Genomic DNA, 23752 nt, shown 5'->3' with positions numbered 1-23752 from the left:
TAGTGTCACCAACAGTGTATTACTTTGCCAGTTTTTTCACAGTATTACTGGTTTTGGGTATTTCAACTTTTTTTCCCCTCAAGTAAGTTATAAACAAAAGTATAATAGAAAGCAAAAACGATCCACCCCTTAAGTAATATTTATTGAATGCTTATTTTGGGACTATGTTAAGAATAATACTGATGAATACTTGCAAGCTATTTTGTTTAATTTAACTTTATACAAATCTTAGTAGTTAGTCTCCATTACATATTCTCCTTTACAGATGAAGAAATTGAGGCCTGAGTGCTTGAATGACTTTACAAGGTCACCTAATCCTAGCTGATAGGCAGGCTAAACCAGGATTTGAACCCAGGTCTTATTCCAGAGTCTTGTTTTTAATCCTGTTTCACTTCATAATCTATATATTTAAAAAATATTATTCACACAGATTTTCCATGTTTTTATAGTTGTCAATTATTTTAATGGCTGTATTCTTTCATTGTGATAAGATACCTACTTTATTAAACCATTTCATAGTGAATATTTGGGCTCTCTAGGCTTTTGCTATTACTAGATGATGGTTCATCGATTATTTTTCTGCATATATACTTTTGCATTTGTGAAATTATTTACCTCAAATAAATTTCAAGAAGGGAATATATAGATCATCTTGGGGTCTTGCATTTGCCTCTTGTAACAAATGTATTATAACACCCCTTTGAATTTTGTAAGGTAGTCTTAAAAAGGTGTTTGGGTTAATTGCTACAAAGAGAGAAGTAAACATACTTTTACCTGATTATATATTAATATAATTTAATGTTTTTGAGTTTTCTTTGACTGTTTTACCTTTATTGATGACTCTACCATAGCATTTTAAAATTACTTAATGATTCTTACTTCTCCTGGTGGTATAGCCATTTCATAAAACAGTATGCTTTCAAAAATCAAGAGGCAAAAGAAGTCTAAGATGACTTCAAAAATGTATGCACAAAAGCCAAAGACTGAAATTATCTGTGTCTATTTCTGGGTAATTTAAGAATTTTAATTTGTGCTTTTATTTTTACAATCCTAATATGAAGTTTATTTTATAATCAGAAGAATTGTAAACAGAACTGGTAGAATGGTTGTACTTCATGTTGAAATAACACACAAAATCTGAGCTAAGGGATCAGTTGTAAAGAAACAAAAAACTCTTTGTCCCTTTCTGTCTCTGATGCTCTAAAATGGAAATAAGATTTTTTTAACAGGTGAAAAAATGACACAGCTTCCCAATTTTTTATTGTCACTTTTTCTTTTACAGAGATGCTGTTCAGTTAAATGTGATTGCTACACGACAGCTTATTCTACTTGCACAACAGATGAAGAATCTGGAAGTGTTCATGCATGTATCAACGGCATATGCCTACTGCAATCGAAAGCATATTGATGAAGTAGTCTATCCACCCCCTGTGGATCCCAAGAAGCTGATTGATTCTTTAGAGTACGTTTGTTTGAAATTTATATACATTAGCTTTGACCCCAAACTTTGGATCCAAGTTTATCTATTTACATGTATCTCTTGGTCTGTTTTAGTTTCTCTCTCTTTCTCTCTAAATCTCCACCCACACTTATGTATACATTTATGTCTTCCTTATTCAACAAATTATTATGTATCTACTATGTTCTTTTTATTGTAAAGATTTGTACCTAAATGACTCTCCGTAAAGTCAATGTGTAAAGTCAGTGTAGAGCTTTCAGTTTTGACCAGGTGTGATGGTTGGAAAGCCTCTGAACAACTCATCCATGGTATTAGAGTCTCCATTTTCCAAGGAATCAATCTTAGCCGCTAAGAAGTGCCTGATATCCGTGGAGACTAATGACTGCCTATTCAATAGCAAGTTCTAGTTTATTAAAAGATTATCCTTTAATTTTGCCCAATAGAGTACAGTTGACCCTTGAACAACATGGGTTTGAACTATGTGGGTTCACTTATATGCAGGTTTTTTTCAATAAATAAGTACTCTAGCACTACACAATCTGCAGTTGGTTGAATCTTTTGATGCAGAACCATGATACAGAGGGCTGACTGTAGAGTTATATGTGGATTTTTGACTGCGCAGGGGTCAATGCCCCGACCCCATGTTTTTCAAGTGTCAACTGTATATCTACAGAGGGGCCTTGAATTATTAGGGAATCGGAGGAGTCATGGTCCTTTAATTGATACTCCTAGTGTTGTTGTTTATCATCTTTCTGAGGACTAGGATCCTGTCATCAATGATTACTTGAGAAATGTTTGCATTTGATGGATACAAATAGGCATGGCCAAGATTTCATTTGCTTCAGCCTGTACTTTCTCATTGAGTGAAACAAACAAACAGGATCAGAGCAAGAATAAATAAAGGGTCTTTTCTTTTATAGACGATAATTATAGGAAATTCCAGTATCCGTATCTTCACATATTTGTTAATCCTCATATAATATTCCTGTGAGCTTTTTCCTCCTTTATTCTGTTTGCTCTTAGGTCTCTTTTCTTCCAAGGAATCCTATTCACGTTCAGCTCTTCAGTTACCATCCCCTGTTTTCTCAGTCGAATTCTTTTCTTCCCAAGGGTGCTACAGAATGTTGATAGCTCCTTCTCCAAGTTTTCTTCTAAAATAAACACATAAGTCCATTTCTTTAAGGCTTTCCTGGAAATATGAGGAAGTGGACAGATTTGTAAGAAAACTAATAAGTATGGGAGCTTACTGAGACATTCTTATGGTAATTCCCTGGTTTCTGTTCTCTAATTCGTTTCTTAGATGGTCCCAAATATCTACCTCATTTTCCTCAGGTCAGTAGGCAGAAGTGTTTAATATCTCTGGGAAAAGCTGGGTGTGGAAGTTAATAAATCTTTTTACTTTTTCCTCTTATTAGCAGTTTGTATATCCAGACATCGAAGTTGCTGAGAAAGAGCCTATAACCTTCTAGTTCTATTATTTCCTTTCTTCGCTTACAAAGAAATGTGACCAACTGGCCAACAGATAATTTTAGGATAACTCATAGATTGGCTCTGTAAACTCACTCCAGTGATGAGGCTTACTGACTCTAAAGTCTTTCCTCGGTTTAGCCAGTTTTGTTTTTTTTTAATATAGCAACTCTCTCTTCCATTTTTCAAAGTTCATCTCCACTATGGAATTTTTCCTAAGTTGAGTAGCAACCTCCCTTCAATTTTGTTAGTGTTCTTTTCCTTCTACACGCAAAAAGTACTTCCACATACAGAAGAAAGTTTATCTTGATAGTCTCCATTTTATGCATCCTTATCAGTTGGTATGGGTATCATTTGTGCACTGATAGAATACTTAGTATGCATACAAGTATGCATTGTATTATAGACAGGAAGAAAAACTATCTGAAAACAAGTACATAATGTATTGGAATTAGAAATTTAGACTGGAAAAGACTATAGAGATCACCTAGCGTATCACCCTCCTCTTACAGATTATCATAGTAGAACTTTTCTTCAGAGACACTGAGAGAATTGGAAGAATTTTGTGACTTCATAGTAGGTTGCTAATTGAATTTTTATAACGTGGTTGAATTTATTTTTATCATTTACCCCAGTATTTGTTAGTGTTGCTAGTGAGAGCATAACAATTTTTAGTGCTTCACCTTAAATATTTAGATTATTAGACCTTTTATGTTGATTGTAAATGTATGTTCATTTAAAATGTATATAATTTACGTGTTATGCTGTTATGGTGATTATATACAAATCTATAATTCCTAATCTGAAACCCTTGGGGCCAGATGTATTTTGGAATTTATTTAGACTTTAGAAAGGAAATATAATCTATGTATTGTATAATATGAAATAACTTCAGCTGGATTCGGGGTAGCACCCCTCATCAAACACATATGAAGTATATGAATACTTACAACTAAATGATTTAAAAAAAAAAAAAAAAGACCATAAATCAGTTCTGATTCACTTTTGCTACCTACCATATGATTTATGAAAGAACTCTTGTTTTTCAGACCTTTGTGGATATAGAAACTGGATATAAGAGATATGGAGTTCTGGTTGATATTTAATGAAAGTAAAGCTAATTTCCATTTTTTTAGTAAAAGTTGTTGTCAAATCACTTGAGTCAGAGCAACAGATATGTTTGAAATATGCAAAGTGGTTTTTCATTTTATAGTAAAACATCCGAAAATATTTTTGCATGCAATTTCTTTGTTTACCAGGTGGATGGATGATGGCCTAGTAAATGATATCACACCAAAATTGATAGGAGACAGACCTAATACATACATATACACAAAAGCATTGGCAGAATATGTTGTACAACAAGAAGGAGCAAAGCTAAATGTGGCGATTGTAAGGCCATCAATTGTTGGTGCCAGTTGGAAAGAACCTTTTCCAGTAAGTTGTTAGAAATCTTTGTAAATAATTGGAATTGGGAATTTTAAGGCATAATTCTGTACAAAAAGAGTTGGCAATTTTTTATGAGCAGGTTTTGTTTACTGAACATGGCTTACTATGGCAAAGTTGGTTCCGTTTGTAGAAAGAGACACTCTTATTGGTACTTTTATTTCTAATGTAATACTGTATGTATAGATATGCAGATCAGTTTTTAAAATGTTAATTGAAAATTAAATCGAAGGCTATGGTGTTGTCTGGAGTCAAAGGAGACCATGAGTTTTCTTCATGATTGATGAGGGATTGGACTCTGACACGTCAACATTTGTTGGCTTTTAAAATTATTTGCAGATTAGTTTCCCTTGCAGAGGTGAAGGAAATAGAGATGAGAATATTCAGATCTTATTTTATTTCATTTGCTTTTTAGTACCAAAAAGAGGCAGGCCTTTCAAGAGGTTGACTCCTCCCTGTATAGATTACAAGCTAAGGAAGATAAGAGATTTCTGTGATCTGCTGTAGAAAAGCAAGGCATTACGGTATTTGTGAATCCCTGAAATAAGAGAAAACAAGAGATAAATTGATTTAGGAAAAACTTAGGTCTCTGTAATGGTAGTAAATGATAGTATCTCTTCTGTTGCTTTGGCATTCTTCTGTTTTCTTCTGTTTTATTCAGTAATTTTGAGGAGGATTTACCATTTCCCTCAATCTCAGGCTACTGCCTTAGTAAATAGCACAAAATCAAACTTAAACAGTCACCATTTAGCTAAAATATTTGACAGATATAAACTCCTTTTTTAAAAATTCTCTTTGCAGAGAGTTAATGGAAGAGTAGGTAGCCCTTTGAAAACGATTTTACTTAGTCATTTGCAATCTCAGAGGAAGACTGCTTCTATTTAAGATGGGGAGAAATATTCTGGCCTGAATCTAGTCTGTTTTTTAGTTTTTAGAAGAAAACTACCAAGTATATATGTGGAGTTGTAGATTTCAAATGATAAATCTCTAGTTTCATAATATTTCTAAGCTCCCTCCCTTTTTTTAATTTTTGGTATTAGGGATGGATTGATAACTTTAATGGACCAAGTGGTCTCTTTATTGCGGTAAGTAAGCCTTTTGTTTTATTGACTATTCTGTGCTTTTTTCTGTTTTCTGTGTATCTGTATATTGTGTATATGTGCTTTGGCTTATATTTCTTAAGGTGTTGTTTTTAATTTCAACAAAGGCAGGGAAAGGAATTCTTCGAACAATGCGTGCCTCCAACAATGCCCTTGCAGATCTTGTTCCTGTAGATGTAGTTGTCAACATGAGTCTTGCGGCAGCCTGGTATTCCGGAGTTAATAGGTATATGAGATGACAATGTCGCTTGTTAAATATATAGTAACTGAGATGGGAAAACTAATGTTAAATAATCCCTCATAACTGATATTTATCAGTTTTATTAACCCATACCAATATTATATAGGCATTATCACTTTCAACTGCAAGAGTTGGTTTAAGTAGGCGATGAAGTGGTTCCATCAGCATTTATTAAGAATTAACATAAATTCTTGTGTACTACCCACAGGATGGACAAGGTCATTAGAAATTAAAAAAAAAATAACACAAAACATGATTTTTTTTTTTAATCCAAACTAGAACTTGGTATAAACTTGGCATATATAAAGAGCTAAAATTCACAGAGAATGGCTTACATATATCAAACATGCACACTAGAGCACTTTAATCAACTCATGGGCCTCCTTTTAAAAGGGAGTAGTAGCATTTACAAGTAACACCTAAACCTAAACACCTAAGCTTCTCAATAACTTTTTTTCTAAATAATAAACTGCCCTTATTTTTGAAGTCAGTATTTTATATCTTAAAAAGGAGGGATATGATTATATGAATATATTGTTTCTGGTGAAAGGGAACTCAATTCATAATTTTTTTCAGCTAGAGCCTCTGAAAATGGGAAGGAGATAGGAAGAGCTGAGGTTGTTTGTTGTTCTTTTTCCTCGCATGAAAAACAGACACTCCTGCTGATACAAAGAAGAAAATATGAAGTCTATATTATTTTTTATAAATAATTTTTTGGTAGGATAGGGAAAAAGGGTAGTGTAAATTGTCGTTCAGACACAAAAATTAATCCTTTAAAGATAATATTTTAAATATTCACTGTAGAAAAGGCACCCATCATCCTCATTTCTTCCTACTTAAGTATCATGTAAGATTTAGATTGGTTAAGTTTAGCCTCTTTTTATGTTTCATTGCTTTGATCTTTGTCTTTGCAGACCAAGAAACATCATGGTGTATAATTGTACAACAGGCAGCACTAATCCTTTCCACTGGGGTGAAGTTGGTATGATTTTACCTGTGTTTTTGAATGTTAGAATAAATTTTAAAGAACTTAAAATGTTCACTGAGTTTTTATGTTAGAATAACCCATGAGGCATTAGAGCCACCAGTTACCAATTTATTCTTATTTTAATTGCCATGTTAGAACATCTACTAGTACTGCCTTTTGGTCTTTAATAATGTTTCATAAATTTTAAAATATCCTGCTGTATATTCCCTCCTCATCCCACCCTCGTCTGACCCTTACTATTTCTCTGCTGCCATCTGCAGCAACGCCGATAAATACTCGTGGTATGGAAATAATGCTTTTTTCCTCCCTCGTGGGTACTCTCAATCCTGATGTTCCCTGTTCACAGGCAGTATCACTTCCAACTACAAGAGTTGGTATGTTGTAGGAGATAGCTAGTTGTCCTAAGAGTAATAACTGAAGGAATTAGCAAGTAGAATACATGTTGCCAGAATATTTTCTATTACATTTATTAATCTGTTTAAATTCACAGATTCATAGCAGGTAGTGTGTATGCTATGTTACTTGTTTTAGAATAGGAATAGTATAACTTAAAGGCCTACTTAAATTGAATCATTTTTAAGTTGTTGGTTTATGTTTTCAAATTTAAAGTAAAATGTATTTACAGTGTTGATTTAGTACTAGGTCTTATTTTACCTCTAATTGAACAATTTTTGTTACCCTTGTGGAGGGATTTGATTTTGAAGTAAATCTTTGTCTTTCATCCTAGGGTTTTTTATGGCATTTTTATTTCAATTGAAAGATTGACTATTAGAGCATATAAGAAAAAAAAATCTAGGGTGCTTTTAATTTTATGATAATTATTTGTATTCTTTTAAGAATTTTAAAACACTTTAATGAGTTAGGTTTTTTGTAGTCTTTCATTGTGTTATGAAGTTTAGCAAAAATCAAGTTGAGCTTTATTTTAGTGAATATTCCAGTATACATTTCCATTGAAGTATTAACATACATGATAATAGATTATTTTGATATTGCATAACCTAAATAAATTACAACAGAACTTAATTTGGGGTTGTTTTAAGCTTGTTGATATATGTTAATTTGAGCAACTTATTCACAAGCAAAGGATGATGATTTCCCTTTTCTTTTTTAAGTAAGTACAGTAATAAGAATCTGGAAAGAGGAACAGAAAGAAAGAAGCTATCGTGAGAGATGAAATATAGAAAGTGACATTGTAAACTGATATAAGTAAAACATTAAAAGGATTTTTAAGAGTGAATTTTAGCAAAAATTCATTCATCTAATAAAAATTCATAAATAGTGGCAGTTCTAAAACCATTTGAGTTCAGCAGTCTAATACCCATATTCTCTTAGCTACTATAGAAAATAGAAAAGTTTGTTTTTTAAATGAGCAAACTCTTACATCTTTGGTAAAATATTTTGCTTTGTAAAAACATGTGTTTTTCTTTTTTTTTTTCAAAACTTCATTACATGGTTATTATCAAAGCTGTTACACAACTTTTCTTCCTCAGAATACCATGTAATTTCCACTTTCAAGAGGAATCCTCTCGAACAGGCCTTCAGACGGCCCAATGTAAATCTAACCTCCAATCACCTTTTATATCATTACTGGATTGCTGTAAGCCATAAGGCCCCAGCATTCCTGTATGATATCTACCTCAGGATGACTGGAAGAAGCCCAAGGTAATGGTGACTAGCTCTGTCTTATCTGTTCCTCTGACTGTTAAGCAACCCATGCTTACTCTAAAATGCATATTAACTCTGTATTTGTTTATGCTTATGATAAGGCTTAATGGCCTTTTGTGAATGAGAAGACTCTTGAATTTAAGAATTTGTCAGAAAAGCAAAGGTGGTGTTATAATTCACTCTGTTCTAAAGTTTGGATGATAAATTATTGTCATGTGCTGAATTCTAGGTCTAACTTCAGGTATTTTTTCTGAATGACGAATAACATTCAAAATGCTTTGACGCTTATTTTTCCTACAGGATATTATCTAAATCATTCCTTCAAGATGAATCCTTTAAACCAAGTATTCAGGCGCCCCAATATTAAGTTGTATTCCAACAACTTATTGCTTCATTATTGGAAGGGTGTCAGACATACAGTACCTGCATTATTGCTCGATCTTGCACTCAGGTTGACAGGTCAGAAACCGTGGTAAGAAGAATAGCAGTAAATACACTATGTATTGGTAAGGTGGTGGAAGCTTGCTGGAGAGACAAAAAGTCGCTAGCATGAGCTTTACCTTTAGAATTACTAACCTGATTAATCACAATCACAGTCAGGATGCTAGGACATTTCTTAGAAATTAAGGATATTTGGGGAGACTAACTGTGGATCTCATCTTATTGGGCCATTGATCCTCCAGAATCCCATAATATAGGAAATGTCCAGCGTCAAGGTTGTCATTGTTATTATAAGCTGAAATTGAGCCCTTCTCTCCCCGTTAAAAACTTGGAGGTGAGTTTTATAGGGGATTAAGGGTTAAATGTTTTGCTTTAAGTGGATTGTGCAGTTTTATATGAAAAAACCTAGGATGCTTCTAGAATATTAACTGCTTGAGCTATCTCAGCTTCCTATTCAGCTTATAATATGGTAATTACCGTTTCTGACTAATTTTTCAGGTTGAGAATTTAAAACAAAAGTTAACAAATGGAAAACTTTCTATTATAGTTGTTATGGCCTTTCTTTCTTTTCTTTTTTATTGAAACCCCACAAACTTAAATAAGTAATCCTACTGTCTTTACCACAATTATAGTGAAATGTACTATAAAAATATTTATTTTTTTAACTACATTGGCATTATAGTGGAGCCTTTGATGAGAGAGTTCAGGATTTGAGTATTTTTGTGTAAAGAAGATGCTGATTCCAGAACTTCCATCAACTTAAAAAAATAAAAGTGAGGTATCTTCCAGTTATAGTGTATCAGGATCTGAGTTACATGTAGGGAATTTTCTGTGGATTCAGTTGTCCATTATGTTTCTAACCCTGTATGTTAAATATTGAAATACAAGAGAGGTGTTGAACAACTTTAGAATAGGTAAAGAAATACTCAGTGGAAGGAAGATCCAAAATATATTAAAACTATCTTCAAGTTTTCCTAGAATGATCTGCAAAGTGCAGTATTTGTCATTGGCAACATTCTTTCGTGGCTAAAAAGCAGATGTAAATTTGTGAGTGATGGCAGTGATGCCGTCTTGATATTAATAAAGTTGTTGCAAATTAGAGCAGAACAATCAAAACTAGGTCAAAAAAGTAAAATAAGTTAAATACATCACAGTGCCTTACACAGAAAGTGGGGCTTAGTAAGCTTAAAAAATGAATGAAGAGCCAAAGTTTATTAAATAATTTATAGTAGATGTTGCTACATAACAAATCATCTCAAACTTAGTGGCTTAAAACAGCAGTAGTCATTTTATTTCTTTCAGGATCTGGAATTCAGGAAGGAATCCACTGGGCAACTTTGTCTTAGAGGTCTTTCATGTGATTGTGGTCAGATGGAGCTGAAAGGGGGGCGTGCAGTGGAACAGCTGGTATCACTGTCTCTTCATATTGTGTCAGGATCTCTTCATAGAGTCTTTTTGCAAGGACCAGTGGTAACCTTAGGGGAATTGGACTACGTACATGGCAACTGAAGGCTTCAAGGAAAAGTGCTTCAGCAGGCAAGGTGGAAGCTATGTGCATTTTCTGACCTACCTAAGGAAATCATGCAGCACTACTTCCACCTCATTCTTTTAGTCACAGGCGAGTCACAGATCCTCCAAGATTGAAGAAGAAGGGATATAGAGAATAGTCAAGATCATCTTGTAAATGAACGGGTGAGATGAAAGGTATTGTTGCAGCCATTTTTGGAAAGTGCAGTCTGCTATAGTCAGGCTTCTGATGCAAACAATTCATATTCCTCCCGCATGGAAAATACTCTTACCTTTTCCCCCCAAAACGTCTCTGACATCAGCTTGAAGCCAGTGTGGTCAGCGAAATCTGGTAAATTGTGGATGAAGCTCTTTAGGAGTGTTTTTTCAGGTATAGTTCCTCAAGTATTAATCTGAAAACCTGTGAACTAAAGTGACAGGTTACCTGCTGCCCGTCCACCCAACATATAATAGTGAGACAAGCATAGGAAATACTTTAGACAGTCTTGTTCGAAAGAGAGAAAAAGAGAGGCACGCAGCAATCACTGGTCCATAACAGTTCTGCATTCCAGCAGGGTCCCGTTTGATGGTTTCTTAGTTAGGGCTCATTCCCACTCTCTGGTGGTTTTCTGAGGCTTTTGGCTCTCCCCTCTGAGTCATCCTTCTTTTCCCATAAAAAATGGCCTGTGTTTGCAACTAAATAGCCTTCGTACACTACTTCCTGCCTGTAAAAAGTTGGGACTCTTCAGGGCAGGGATTGGCAAACTTTCTGTAAAGGGCCATATAGTAAATATTTTAGTCTTTGTGAGCCATATGGATTCTGTTGTAACTACTTAACTCTGCTGTTAAATGTAGCTTCCACCTCGTAACTACTCAATTCTTCAGCCTTAGGCAATATGTAAATGAATAAGCATGACTGTGTTCCAGTCAGACTTTATTTACAAAACAGGTGGATTTCGCCCCTAAGCTCTGGTTTGCTGGCCCTTGATCCATAGGCCTCTTTTCATTTGGTACTGTCTCTTTCCTTTTAAGTGTAAACTCATAGGATTCCTTTTAAAACTGTGTGGGTTTCCCATGTATCTATTTTAAAACAATCCACTCCGTTAGACGAAAGTCCACATATCTTTTTGAGACATACCTTTCTCTATCTTGGGTTCCTTATGAGGTTGCTGTGGGATAGCACCCTTGGATCTTAGATCCTTAGACTCTTACATCCTGCCTCTTAAACAATAGTGCTTATGTAAGACATGTCTTTAACATCTAGAGTGAAACTTGTTTGTCTGAAAGGTTCTATGAAGTATACTACCTTAAATCTTTCTGAGGTCCTAACAAAGAATCTTATGTTTACATTCTGGATTTGATCTATCCCCAGAAGATGTTTCTTAAAGAATTCCTGGCTGGAATTTTACATTCCTTCCAAATTGCACCCAAACAGATAGTTCATTTTTTAAAGATCATCTTTGTCCTCTTTGAGGACATCTTAGCTAGATCATCGAGTTTATTAGATACATTTTCTATTTTCCATGTGACCACGGGTGACAGTTTTGTTCTTTTAACTTCCAACATTATTTTCCTCACTTATCTTGAAACTCTCACCAACAGTTTCCTTAGAGCCCTTTTATTTTTTCCACTAACATTCTTGGTCCTTCCAGGTTTTACCAGTGGTTTCAAGGGCCTTCCAGTTTCTGTCTGCCCCCTAATCCTAAAGTCAGTACTGCATGTTTTAGATTTTTATTATAGCAGTCCCTCACTCCCAGTACTGATATCTGTTCCCATTATTTGTGCTGCATAACAAATCTTTCAGTTCCCATTATTTGTGCTGCATAGCAAATCTTTCAAATTTAGTATCTTTCTTTTCTTAAAAAATTGAGATCTAATTGACATCAAACTTAGTATCTTAAAACAGTAATCATTTCATTTATTGCTCATGATTTCTGTGGGTCAGAAATTCTAGAAGCCTTTGTTGGGGTGGTTTTTTCTCAGGATCTTTTAAGTGGTTGCAGTCATAGGGGCTGGAGCAGGTACACTGTAGGAGTGGTAAAGGAGAGAAAGGGTACAGAGCAGCTGGGTGGCCAGGCATCTTTCTCTCTTCATATAGTCTCAGAGCCTCTCAATGTGGTCTCTACACATGGACTAATTTGGGCTTCCTCACAGCCTGGCAGCCTCAGGGAGAGTTGGACAGCATACATGACCTCTGAAGGCTTCAAGGGTGAGTATTCCAGTGAGCAAGGCAGAAAGCTACATCACTTTTTCTTACCTCCCCATGGAAGTCACACAGTGTCACTTCCACCTCATTCTTTTTGTATAAGTTACCTTCGCCTCTTAATGGGGCGATAATTAAGGTGAACATGTAAGATGGGAGATAATATTTGCAGCCACCTTTGGAAATTAAAATTTGCTACAAATAGGAAACATCAAATAAAGAATCTTCTTACCTGAGGTTTGTCCTGTACAAGGCTTCCTAAGTATCAAAGCAGGAATGCTTTGGGAACCTATACTGTAAAAGCAACAAGAGACATAAAGGTTTTTTATTTAGGCAATATTATAAATGTTAAATATAAATAGATTATATTTATATATAATATAAATTACATATTTACAAATATAAATATGTAATTTATATTATTTAATTTGTTCAGATATTTACTGAGCAAGGTACTGGCCTCTATACCTTATATTGGGGCCTTAATATAATGCCTACTTCTGCATTAAACTAATGTCAGTCATGTCATTCGTGGTGTCCAGTTTACTCATTTACATTATTCTGAGTACCAGCTAGATAAAAATCTGACTTACTGTATATCTTGACATAATTTAAAAAGTATACACATCATATGGATTCCTGGTTAATAGTCACTGGGGACTAGGATGCATGATATTATCACATGTAGAAGCAGTATAAATTATTTACTCTAGCTCTTGAAATGTAGTAGATATTTCATCACTCTTAAAATGGTATTTAAAAAAAATGTTTCCATTGTCTTGTTTTTTTTGATTATTTAGCTTAACTTTCTCCAGCTTAACTTCTCTGAATCTGATATTTTTTTATCTTTGTGATTCTCAGTGGAGGACAATTTTGCCTCCCTCAAGGGACATCGGACAATTTTTGGAGATGATTTTCGTTATCACAACTGGGGGATGGGTGCTACTAGCATCTAGTGGGTAGAGACCAGGGATGCTGCCGAGCATCTTACAGTGCACAGGACAGCCCCTACCACAAGGCATTATCTGCCCTAAAATGTCTGCAGTGCGGAGGTTGAGAAACCCTGGACTAGATGACCATTAAGATCTTGCCCTCCTCTAAAAGATTGTGATTAGTTTTTACAGGTTGCTGTAATAAAGAATAAATATTCAGAACATACATGGCAGTGTAGTCCCAGGCATCTGCTCTTACAGCATGTTTAACCAAAGATTGGTGGTGCCAAGTTTTAAGTTTCTTTTTATCCCCCATAGTATTCAATCCAGAGTTTTATTGCTTGATAAGTATTCTGTGAACTTCACACATATATGACCTTTCAAATTTCCTTCTCTCCCTCCAATTTTTTATTGTAATTATGGCTGAATCAGTGATTGGTTTTAGGGTAATTCTGTCACTTGAATGAATCTGCAAATAAGACTAGGTGAGAATTGTCAGTGAAAAAGGAGTTAGGAAGAAAGAAAAACTTTTTAGTAAGATGTATGTTGGAAAATCACATTAACCAAATATGTGTATATGTGTGATTCAAGTGTACTATACTGGCTGTGATAGTGGGTATTAATTACAAATCTGTTAAATCTTTATGTTGTTTTTTAGAAAAAAATTGCCTAATCTCTTTTCTAAAAGCAGCATGTCTTGTTTTTTTTCCCTTCAAGTGCTTTCTATCTATTTGAACTATTCCTGTCCAAATTTAGCCTTTGATGCTAAATAATTCTTTTTGTGCTTAATGGAGGTTTTATTTTGGAATTGCTTCCTTGCATGAAGTACAGTTTTTCTTAACATAGTCCATGTTGCCTCATTTTCTTTCAGTATTCTGGATTTAGGGTTTCTTTCTAAATGTATTGAATATGTCATCAGAATTTCTTAGCTAATGTTACTGTTTTGATTTCCCCCCCATTTCTAATGTTCTAATTTTCTCCTATTTCCCCCATTTCTGAAGCCTCTAATTTTGGGACTTCTAAACTGCATATAATGCTAATCCTTACTGTGGGACTATAAATAGAATTCTTTTTAAGCATTACTTCACACGTAATTTTTCTGTTTACCAGAGGTTAGGAATTTTTGGTGTGTGTTTTGTTTCAAAAAGTTCTTTCTTCCGTTTCTCTACTTAGCATAGGTAATTATTATTGTATAGATGTTGCTTTTCTGGTTAATGTTATGATATCAATGACTTATAGTGAGCCATGATATATAAAATGACAAATTTAGAGATTAAAGCCCTTCACCCTTCTAAAAAGAAACAAAAAAAGTATCGAACTCCCTTATTTCCATAAGGATGGATATTGGGGACTTGGGAAGGTGAGTGAATCTCTTGAATATCTATTTCAGAAAGCTGTCAACATGAGTCATTGATTTCATGGCACGTCCAGACAATCACGGTACCCGTTAGTGTTCAAGAGAAAGTTATTTAAAATATATAGAGAGAGTTGACTAAATGGCAAATGAATATTTCTGTATACTTTGCTTCCATGATGCTGAAGAGTTGAGATTATAATGGAACAGTATGTTATGAATTCACAGATAATCTTAGTAAAATGCAGCTGAACTAAAATGTGGCTTAAGGAACAAAAAGGAAAGGAATACTAATTGAATCCATTTATTTGCTTAGTATTGTATGTAGAAAATTTGACCTTGAAGTATTGTATTTCCTTTGAAAATTAATTTCATATATCAGCAGAACTCTCTTTAGGCAGTATTAAATTCATTTACTGCTGCTTAAATTCAATTACTGCTGCTTAAACTTACTGCTGCTGTATTAAATTCATTTTGGATTTATAAAATGTTCTTCTAAGATGCAGAAATATTCTTATTTCCTGGTGGTTTGGTACACTTATTGAATTATGTGTTACAATTTTATTGTTAATGTCTCAGAATAGAAACTGGTACCCTGGGTGGTGATGAGATTTTTCCCTATCTATGCAAATTATGAATCTCAATTTTTCTTATAATACAGGATGATGAAGACAATAACTCGTCTTCACAAAGCTATGGTGTTTCTTGAATATTTCACAAGTAATTCTTGGGTTTGGAATACTGACAATGTCAATATGTTAATGAATCAACTAAACCCGGAAGATAAAAAGGCAAGTATTTTCTGTTTTATATTAGAAAACAAGTAGCATACTAATTAGAGTATGCTAATTAGCAACCCGAGAAATAATTGAGTATTTTCCCCAACTATTATACAATAAGAAAGTTGATCTATTTATAGTCTCCCATTAAAGCTTCAGTCATAATTGGTGGTGATAAAGTTGCTTTATCCTAGAATTTATAATGTAAGTATGAGAGTAGCAGAGGTATTTTCAAAGCATGATTGACATGTTGATTCTCTTTTTCTCTTTAATGACAGATTCAAAGAGAATTTTGACTTCTTTATGCATTTTCCCCCCAAACACTCTGTTTTCTTTAAGTTTTAAGGAAAACCTTCTCTCAGAAATTGTTTTTGTATACTCTTTTACTTTTTGCCATTCCACATTTTGCTCTTTGTTAATTTGAAACTAAAACTCTGTATTCTCTTTTTAAGGTTACCTTAGATATTTGAACATGCATACTTAACAAAGTCTAAATTGAGTAATTTCTATAGCCTCTTCCTTAATGATATTTAGGACCATAAAATGTTTTAGCTCTGATTACCATCCTCATTAACTTATATGGTTATATGTTACTTTAGTTCTCTACTTAAACCTCATAATTAGAAATGATTATTTTGTTCAGTTTTACTTAGATTTAACTATATATTTATTAGTGTCTTTGCTATCAGATCTTCTCTTTAGGGTCATTTTTTTTCTGCTTGAAATATATCCAGAATACAAGAATATGATTGTGTAGTAGGTATGTTGGTAGTGAATTCTCAGTTTGTGATTATGTTACATGATTTCAACACATTAAAGACAACTTTCTTTTTATATTTGTCTTATTTTCTTGGTGTTGAAAAGCCAGTCTAATTTGCGGCTGCTTTACTATCCTTTCTTAATTTAGCAAGGTCTAATATAATATTGATACTTCTACCTTTTCTTGGATAATGCAAAGGGTAACACCTATCTGCTATGTTGTTATGTTTTTTAATTCTATATTTATGTTATGTGCCTCACAATCATTCCTATTGTAGTCTAGTCAGTTAGTATTCATATAGATTTACTGGCATAATTGTCCTTTTACTGCTCTTATTTCTTCCTCCATCCTCCTCTAATGATTCCAGACTTCAATCTGGAAGCATTTTCATTCTGCCTAAAGAGTACCCATTAGTATACTTCTTCTAGTGTGTGTCTTCTATTGATGTCAGCTTGTATCAGTTTTTATTCTTCTGGGAATATTTTTATTTTTCAAAGATATTTATACTGGTATAGAATTCTATGTTAGCAGCTTTCTTTGAGCACTTGGAAGACATCTTCTCATAGTCTTTCGGCTTCCATTGCTCCTTTTCAGAAGTCAGTTGGTCAGACTAATGTTTTTTTGGAGGTAATCCACAGTGCCTTCTCTGGTTTTTAAAAAAATTTTTTCCTTGACTTTCAGCAGTTTTACTCTGATATGCATAGATATATGTGTGTATATGTGGTATATGTGTGTTTTGAATCTTTGGCTTGGTGTCTCACCATTTTTGGAAAATTTCCAGCCATTGTCTTTTCAGATACTGCTTCTATTCTATGCTTTTTCACTCTTCCTATGGGAATCCAGTTGCACATATGTATGACCTTCTCATAATATCTCATATCTTAAGTCAAGTCTCCATTTCAGTGCACTGGTACTTTAGTGATTTATTTATGGTAGCTTTTTTATTTTTGGTCTAGAACTTGCTATTTTCAGAAATGATGGTAAATTAAATTGTGAATAATCTGTTACACCAAAAAAATTACCTGATTGTGTGTGGAGGAGCACTGAGCAGTGTATAGCCCTCTTATTTTGTCATGAAATAGCATTTTTGTAAGGCTTTCTTTTCCAGATTTATCTACCCTTTTCATCAGATGGCCTACTTACAGTTGTCTAAACTCCTAAGCCAGCTTTTGTAACATATTCTATCTCTTGATGTCAATGCTGTTTCTCTAGGAAAATTAATCTGTGTGGTATGCAGGATGTTCAAAAAGAAGAGATAGTATAGACAGAAGGAAACTGGAAATAGGTGTATTGATACATGTATAAAAGGAATACTTAGGTCTATTTGGACAATGGGATTTTGTCGGTTTATTTATTTATTTTTAATGGTGCAGGCTTCTTTCTTCTTCATGTACTCTTTAAAAGCTGACATGAGTTTTCAGATTATCTTCTCAAATGTGTCTTTGTTTAATGGACGATATGAAATAGGAATAAGAACTTTTTTGTGAATAGCAGTAACATTTAAAAAACTAATACAGTAAATGTTTTGTAATCATGTCATGTGGAATTAGCCTTTAGAAAAAGTGTGAATTTTTGACTGGTTGTGAAAAAAATTATCTAAGAAAGTAACCAATAATTTTTTTGTTTATGTAGACTTTTAATATTGATGTACGACAGTTACATTGGGCAGAATATATAGAGAACTACTGTATGGGAACTAAGAAATACGTATTGAATGAAGAAATGTCTGGCCTCCCTGCAGCTAGAAAACATCTGAACAAGTACGTTTTATATGGGTTTGATTTCATCTTGTCTTCCTTATGAAATATTACAGTTTTTTCTAAGCTGATAAATTGAGACACTGCTAATAATATATTGTATCAATATTTAAGAAAAGTGGTTGCCTTTGGGCTGTAACTATGGTAGTATTAATTTAGCCTATGATTGTTGAACCTTACTGTTTTCATCAGCTTATACTGTCCATTAGTAATAAAGTCAGGTGGAATTTAGTTTTAAATATCACTTTTATCTTCCCTTATTGCTAGTGAAGAAGTAAAGATATTAGGAGAAAATAAAAATATATTTTAAACTGGAGGTAATGTAACGTTTCTTTTACCCTATTTAAATACATCTTTAGAAGAGGAAAAGAGGTATAATAATACATTATTCACTATAGAACTTTTTTCCTTGTTTATAAAATAGTTGTAATTATTCCCTTAGTCTCTTGTAAAAGTAATACATACTAATTGTTAAAAAAAAACCTCAGAAAATAGAAAAGGAAAAATTACTATTAATCCATTATTCAGAGATGCAGTTAGTTTTAAAAGTAATCTCTTTTATTCATAGTAATTTTTTAATACAAGTTTTATAACAGTTTTCAAAAGTTTCACATTATTATTATTCTTGTGCTTTCAACTCTTTGAGAATTTATAGGGCAGCTAGTTGTATAGATGAGGAAACGGAGACTTAGGAAAGTTGTGTTTGACAAGGTCATATTGTATTAAGTGGCAGGGCAAACTAGAATACTGATCTTTGACTCCTAATTCAAAGCTCTTTTGTCTACACCCATTGTTCGTGTGTTGTACGGTTAACCCTTGAACAACACGGGTTTGAACTGCGTGGGTCCATTTATTGATACATGTAGATTTTTTCTATAAATACATACTATATTACTACACAATGTGAAGTTGGTTCAATTCACTGATGCAGAAACACGGGTAAGAAGGGCTGACTGTGAAGTTATACTTGGATTGTTGGAGGGTCGTTGCCCTAACCTCCATGTTGTTCAAGGATCAACTGTAGTCCTATATCTTTCACTGCCTGTTGAAGTTAATGGAATTTATGTAACAGTATTGCATATGTAAAGGATTTATATTCCTTTCTAACACCATTAAAAAACATCAAAAATGTTTTGAAACATGAGCAAGATAATGAGCATGTTGCTCTTTAAGAATGGGAGGGTCTTCCTATATAGAGCAAGTGCCATGTTTCATTCACGAATGAGGACTTGTCCAGTTGGCTTTTGATCCTGGGACTGAAGGAGTAAATTCACTTGTCTGACAACTTGTAAGCAGCTAAAGATGTCCAAAAAATGTTTATTTTGTCTGTAGGATGATGTATTTGATGAATCTACCTTTTTAGATTAGATAGGACGCTCTGAAGTGCAAGGGATATGTCTGCTTTACCTACTAATGTACTTGCTGACTAGCACAGTATAGGGCATATGGAAGGATGCTAAATAATACTTGTTAAATAAATAAATTTGCATCCCAAATGTACTGTTATAAAAAAACTTTGTATTATTCATTGTTAATAGAGGTAATGCATTGTTTGATGGACTCTTGTCCAGAATGTGCACAGTCAGGTTTGTTTGATGTTTGCTAACTTTCTAATTTAAGGACTTCTGGTTAGTTTTTTTTTTTTTTTTTAATAGATTTATTTATTTACTTTTGGCTGCGTTGGTTCTTAGTTGCTGCGAGCGGGCTTTCTCTAGTTGTGGAGAGTGGGGGCTACTCTTCATTGCGGTGCGCAGGCTTCTCATTGCAGTGGCTTCTCTTGCTGCGGAGCACTGGCTCTAGGCACACGGGCTTCAGTAGTTGTGGCACACAGGCTCAGTAGTTGTGGCTCACGGGCTCTATAGAGCGCAGGCTCAGTAGTTGTGGCGCATGGGCTTAGTTGCTCTGCGGCATGTGGGATCTTCCCGGACCAGGGCTTGAACCCATGTCCCCTGCATTGGCAGGTGGATTCTTAACCACTGTACCACCAGGGAAGTCCCTTCTAGTTAGTTTTTAAATAAGTTGCAGCTTAGTATGGATTTGAACTTTGATTAGATTAAAACTGAGCATGAATTATCTGCTATCCAACAATATTCTATTCTAGAAAATAGTATCCAGTACATTTCTTGATTTGCTTTTCAGGTTGAGGAACATACGTTATGGTTTCAATACTATCCTCGTGATCCTGATTTGGCGCATTTTTATCGCAAGATCACAAATGGCAAGAAACATCTGGTACTTTGTGGTTAGTCTGTGTTACAAGTTTCTGTCTTACTTCCGAGCATCCAGCACTATGAGATACTGAAGACAAGAATTTAGCATTAGAACATCTATGCATATGGTGGTCTAAATGCACAAAATGTAAAATGTACTTAAGTCATTTCACCTTTTGTCAAGACATTAAACCATCTTAACTCAGAGTGTGGAGTAAATTATGGTACATTTTATGTAATATTTTAACGTATGCTCATAAAAACCTAGTGAACACACTGTGGTATGCCAACTCAAATCTATAATAGCCACCAAAACCATGACTTAACATTTTGATCCCTGGGGAAAAGGGGTTGGGTGAGGGTAGGAGTGGGGAAATAGGAACACTGACCAGTATAACTGTGCAATTCTGGAACATATTAATTAAAATATGCCTTAACATACAGTGATTTTCTAATTATAATATTTAGTGCAGTGGAAAGCATTTATTTGGACAGGAATACTAGCTAAGTGGTAGATATTTGATTCTTTAGTGTTTGATTTTTTTCATCAGTTCAAGTGGGTTTTAGTTTTGTTAAAATTACAGCCAAACTATTTTCACCTCATCCTGTAAGTTATTGAGTGGTCTCAGACATGAGAGACACGTTCTTATTTTTCTTTCTCTGATTAGAGGTCTGATGCATATCATTTTTCTATAAGCAGTCAGTTGCTTTCATAATCAGAAGGCTATATGTTATTATAGAGGCCCTACTGGATCTAAATGAGTTTGAGAATCCATGTCAACATATGCTATGTGTTTTTAGAAGGAAAATGAAAATTCAGTAAGACTGTTAGTATCAAAAAGAATAGGAATACATTTTTCTTGACCACATTATGACCAAATGAAAATCAGTTCTGTGACATTTTGTTCATATTTTGAAGCTGGATGATTACTTGAGACTTTGACAAGCAGGTGTGGGTGCAGGGAGGAATTCACCATACTTGTGCTCTCTACCCTTTTAAAATTTTATTAATAGGACTTTAAAAGGCTTATACTGTCTTTCCAATGAAAACTAAAAGTACATTACTATGGAGGAATGTTATTTGCAGGTAGTCATAGCATTAAGAAAATGTTTTCATATGTGTGTAAACACATACTAATTTTTGACCTTGAGAGCTGAATTTCTTCCAGAAAGACTAAATAATACATAAAATAATGTGTATAAAATTAAAGAACTTTATTTACATACCACATAAAGTAGCAAACTGTTGAGTTTAAAAATATCATTTATTTTTTTCTGCATGTGGTTTTAGCTTTTAGAAAGGAATTCATTACAGAAACAAGTAATAGCAAGAAAATCGATGTATATTTTAATGATACATTATAATTCCCTTTAAATCTTAATAGTAGGTAACTCTCCTTACTGTTATAACACATTTGCTTTAACATATCAGCATAACATGTCCTAATTTAGCTGATCAAGTTGTACTATATTTAAATCATTAACAATGTACCTTGAATATGTTTAATGAAGTCAGTTCACAATACAAAAAGTTACATAGAACTTTACATCTTAATTTTCTTCATCAATTTAAATGCAATGTATAAGAAGTTTATTTTGTTATTGTGAAAAAACTAAATGTAAAGGAAACCACCTTCTTCCATGCAGGTGTATAATCTTGAAAAGGAAAATGCTTCCATGTTGAAGCCAGATTTTCTGTAGTAAACCTTTTAAAACATTATTTTAAAAGAAATATGTATATAAATATAAATACATATGTATTCTTTGCAATGATACTAAAGTCTCTGGTCTAGGACCATACCTTATGTAAGGTGTGAGAGACCATGGCAGTGTCTAAAAATGGAATAAATGATGATGCCTTTGATTTGAAGTGGCCCACAAAGTTAACTATAGATGTCCTATACATTGAGTACTCCATCTCTCCAAATACATTTCCATAATGTGTTGAAAACATGCTAACATTTGTATGATTTTTACACATCTGCTGAATATACTTAGAATCAGATGAATTGTCTTTGTGTCTTGCAAAAGAATCAGGTACAACTTCAGCAGGCGTGTGAAGTACATGGAAGGTGTATGTCTCTGAACTCTGTCATTGTTCCTGTAATCTAACTTAAAGAAATGATAACTGGGAGGGTGCTGAGGCCACTGCATTAATTTTGTGTGTTTAGAATTCTTTTGTCAAAAGAAAGCTAATGAATAAATTAATATGTCATTCTGGAACTTAAAAGTTCTAAAATTAGTTTAAAAAGTATATAGATTGTTAATGCTCACCAACTTGACTTTAAGCTTAACTCAAACAAAGATTTTGGAAATCATTTGTATTTATGTCATTTGCTAGACATGGTTTTTAGTTCTTTCTGATTGTGTTTTACACACAAACTCAGATTTTAACAGGATATCCTGTTAAATAAATCTAATATTTCATTTAACTCATTTGATAAAGCTGTTTTTTAAACATTGGGTTTTTTCTCCCTATTCACCCTTGATTCTTATAATTCTGGCATATGCATTTGTCAGTCGTGAAGTCATTATAACTGTATTTAAACTTGACTTGGCAACATTAATATGTTCAAAAACTCAACACAGAGAAGCATGGCAATACATTCTTTGACTTAAGGATGGTATAAAATAAATATTTTCTGAATCTGCGTAATAAAGCTTGGAAGCAGGGAGGAAAAATCTCTCCCTTTTTTGTGCTTGTCTGTAGGAACTGTTTCAGGGTTTTTTGCTTTTTGTTTTAAATGTAAATCGATAGTCTTTTATAAGAAATAAATAGAAGCATTATTGGGTGCCTTTGTTTGTAAACCAAAAAGTAATAAATGAATCCCTATATTTCCATTATAGTATTTATTGTATTTTTACAATAATTGTCCTGAAAATTACTTGTGAGGTAATGTGGTTAGGATTACAGGAAACAGTTCTCATTTATACTTCTTACCTTTTTAAAGGTGTACTCATTACTTTTTATATCCTAATTTTATTGAATTCTAAGTCTCTTACACAGCATTTTAGGGGAAGCATATAGGCAGGATGAATACTTTTTGTTAAAGTATTATTTTTATTTATTAGCTGGAATGAGGTGGTTTTTCTAAAAACAGTGCCAGGGTGTCATTAGGCTCCAGCTCCTCTCCTCCACCTTGAATGATATTATATTAATTTATAAATACATTTGTTGTAATTTGTCTATTGAGTAAGTATAAGGAATCATTCATTAGTAATAGAGGGTAACTAAAAAAGGAGAGAGCTGATATCAGGCTGGGGTACAGGTGAATATAAATGTCCTTCCTAGCCAAGCTCTTCTAGGCTGACTCCAAGCTGTGACTTGAAAATATTAGCACTGACTTGCTCTATTTTGAGAAAAACTCCCTAATCTTTTGCATGAGAAGCTAGAGAAAGGAAGGTATACTGCATAACTTGATATAGAAATGAGTTAATTAAATT

General features: G+C 33.7%; 1 protein-coding gene across 20 annotated transcripts in view; it reads left to right on the top strand.

The window, feature by feature from the left end:
• Positions 1-23752, top strand: part of FAR1 (fatty acyl-CoA reductase 1) — a 118917-nt gene that overhangs the window by 50626 nt on the left and 44539 nt on the right. For 17 of the 20 annotated variants that reach the window (XM_082341518.1, XM_082341516.1, XM_082341528.1 and 14 more), the window contains 9 exons: positions 1283-1462; positions 4186-4363; positions 5413-5457; positions 5580-5698; positions 6628-6695; positions 8192-8363; positions 15464-15593; positions 17974-18101; positions 20238-20340. In XM_082341518.1, the coding sequence (XP_082197644.1) occupies positions 1283-1462; positions 4186-4363; positions 5413-5457; positions 5580-5698; positions 6628-6695; positions 8192-8363; positions 15464-15593; positions 17974-18101; positions 20238-20340 (1123 nt within the window). Of the gene's footprint in view, positions 1-1282; positions 1463-4185; positions 4364-5412; positions 5458-5579; positions 5699-6627; positions 6696-8191; positions 8364-15463; positions 15594-17973; positions 18102-20237; positions 23150-23752 lie in introns of those variants that run through there. The other 3 variants (XM_082341521.1, XM_082341520.1, XM_082341514.1) reach the window with 2 other exon arrangements.

Source organism: Balaenoptera borealis (assembly GCF_965194805.1).
Source record: "Balaenoptera borealis genome assembly, chromosome: 11".
Classification (NCBI taxonomy): Eukaryota; Metazoa; Chordata; class Mammalia; order Artiodactyla; family Balaenopteridae; genus Balaenoptera; species Balaenoptera borealis.
The sequence above is the reverse complement of the archived record's forward strand: the minus strand, read 5'-3'. Positions and strand labels throughout refer to the sequence as shown.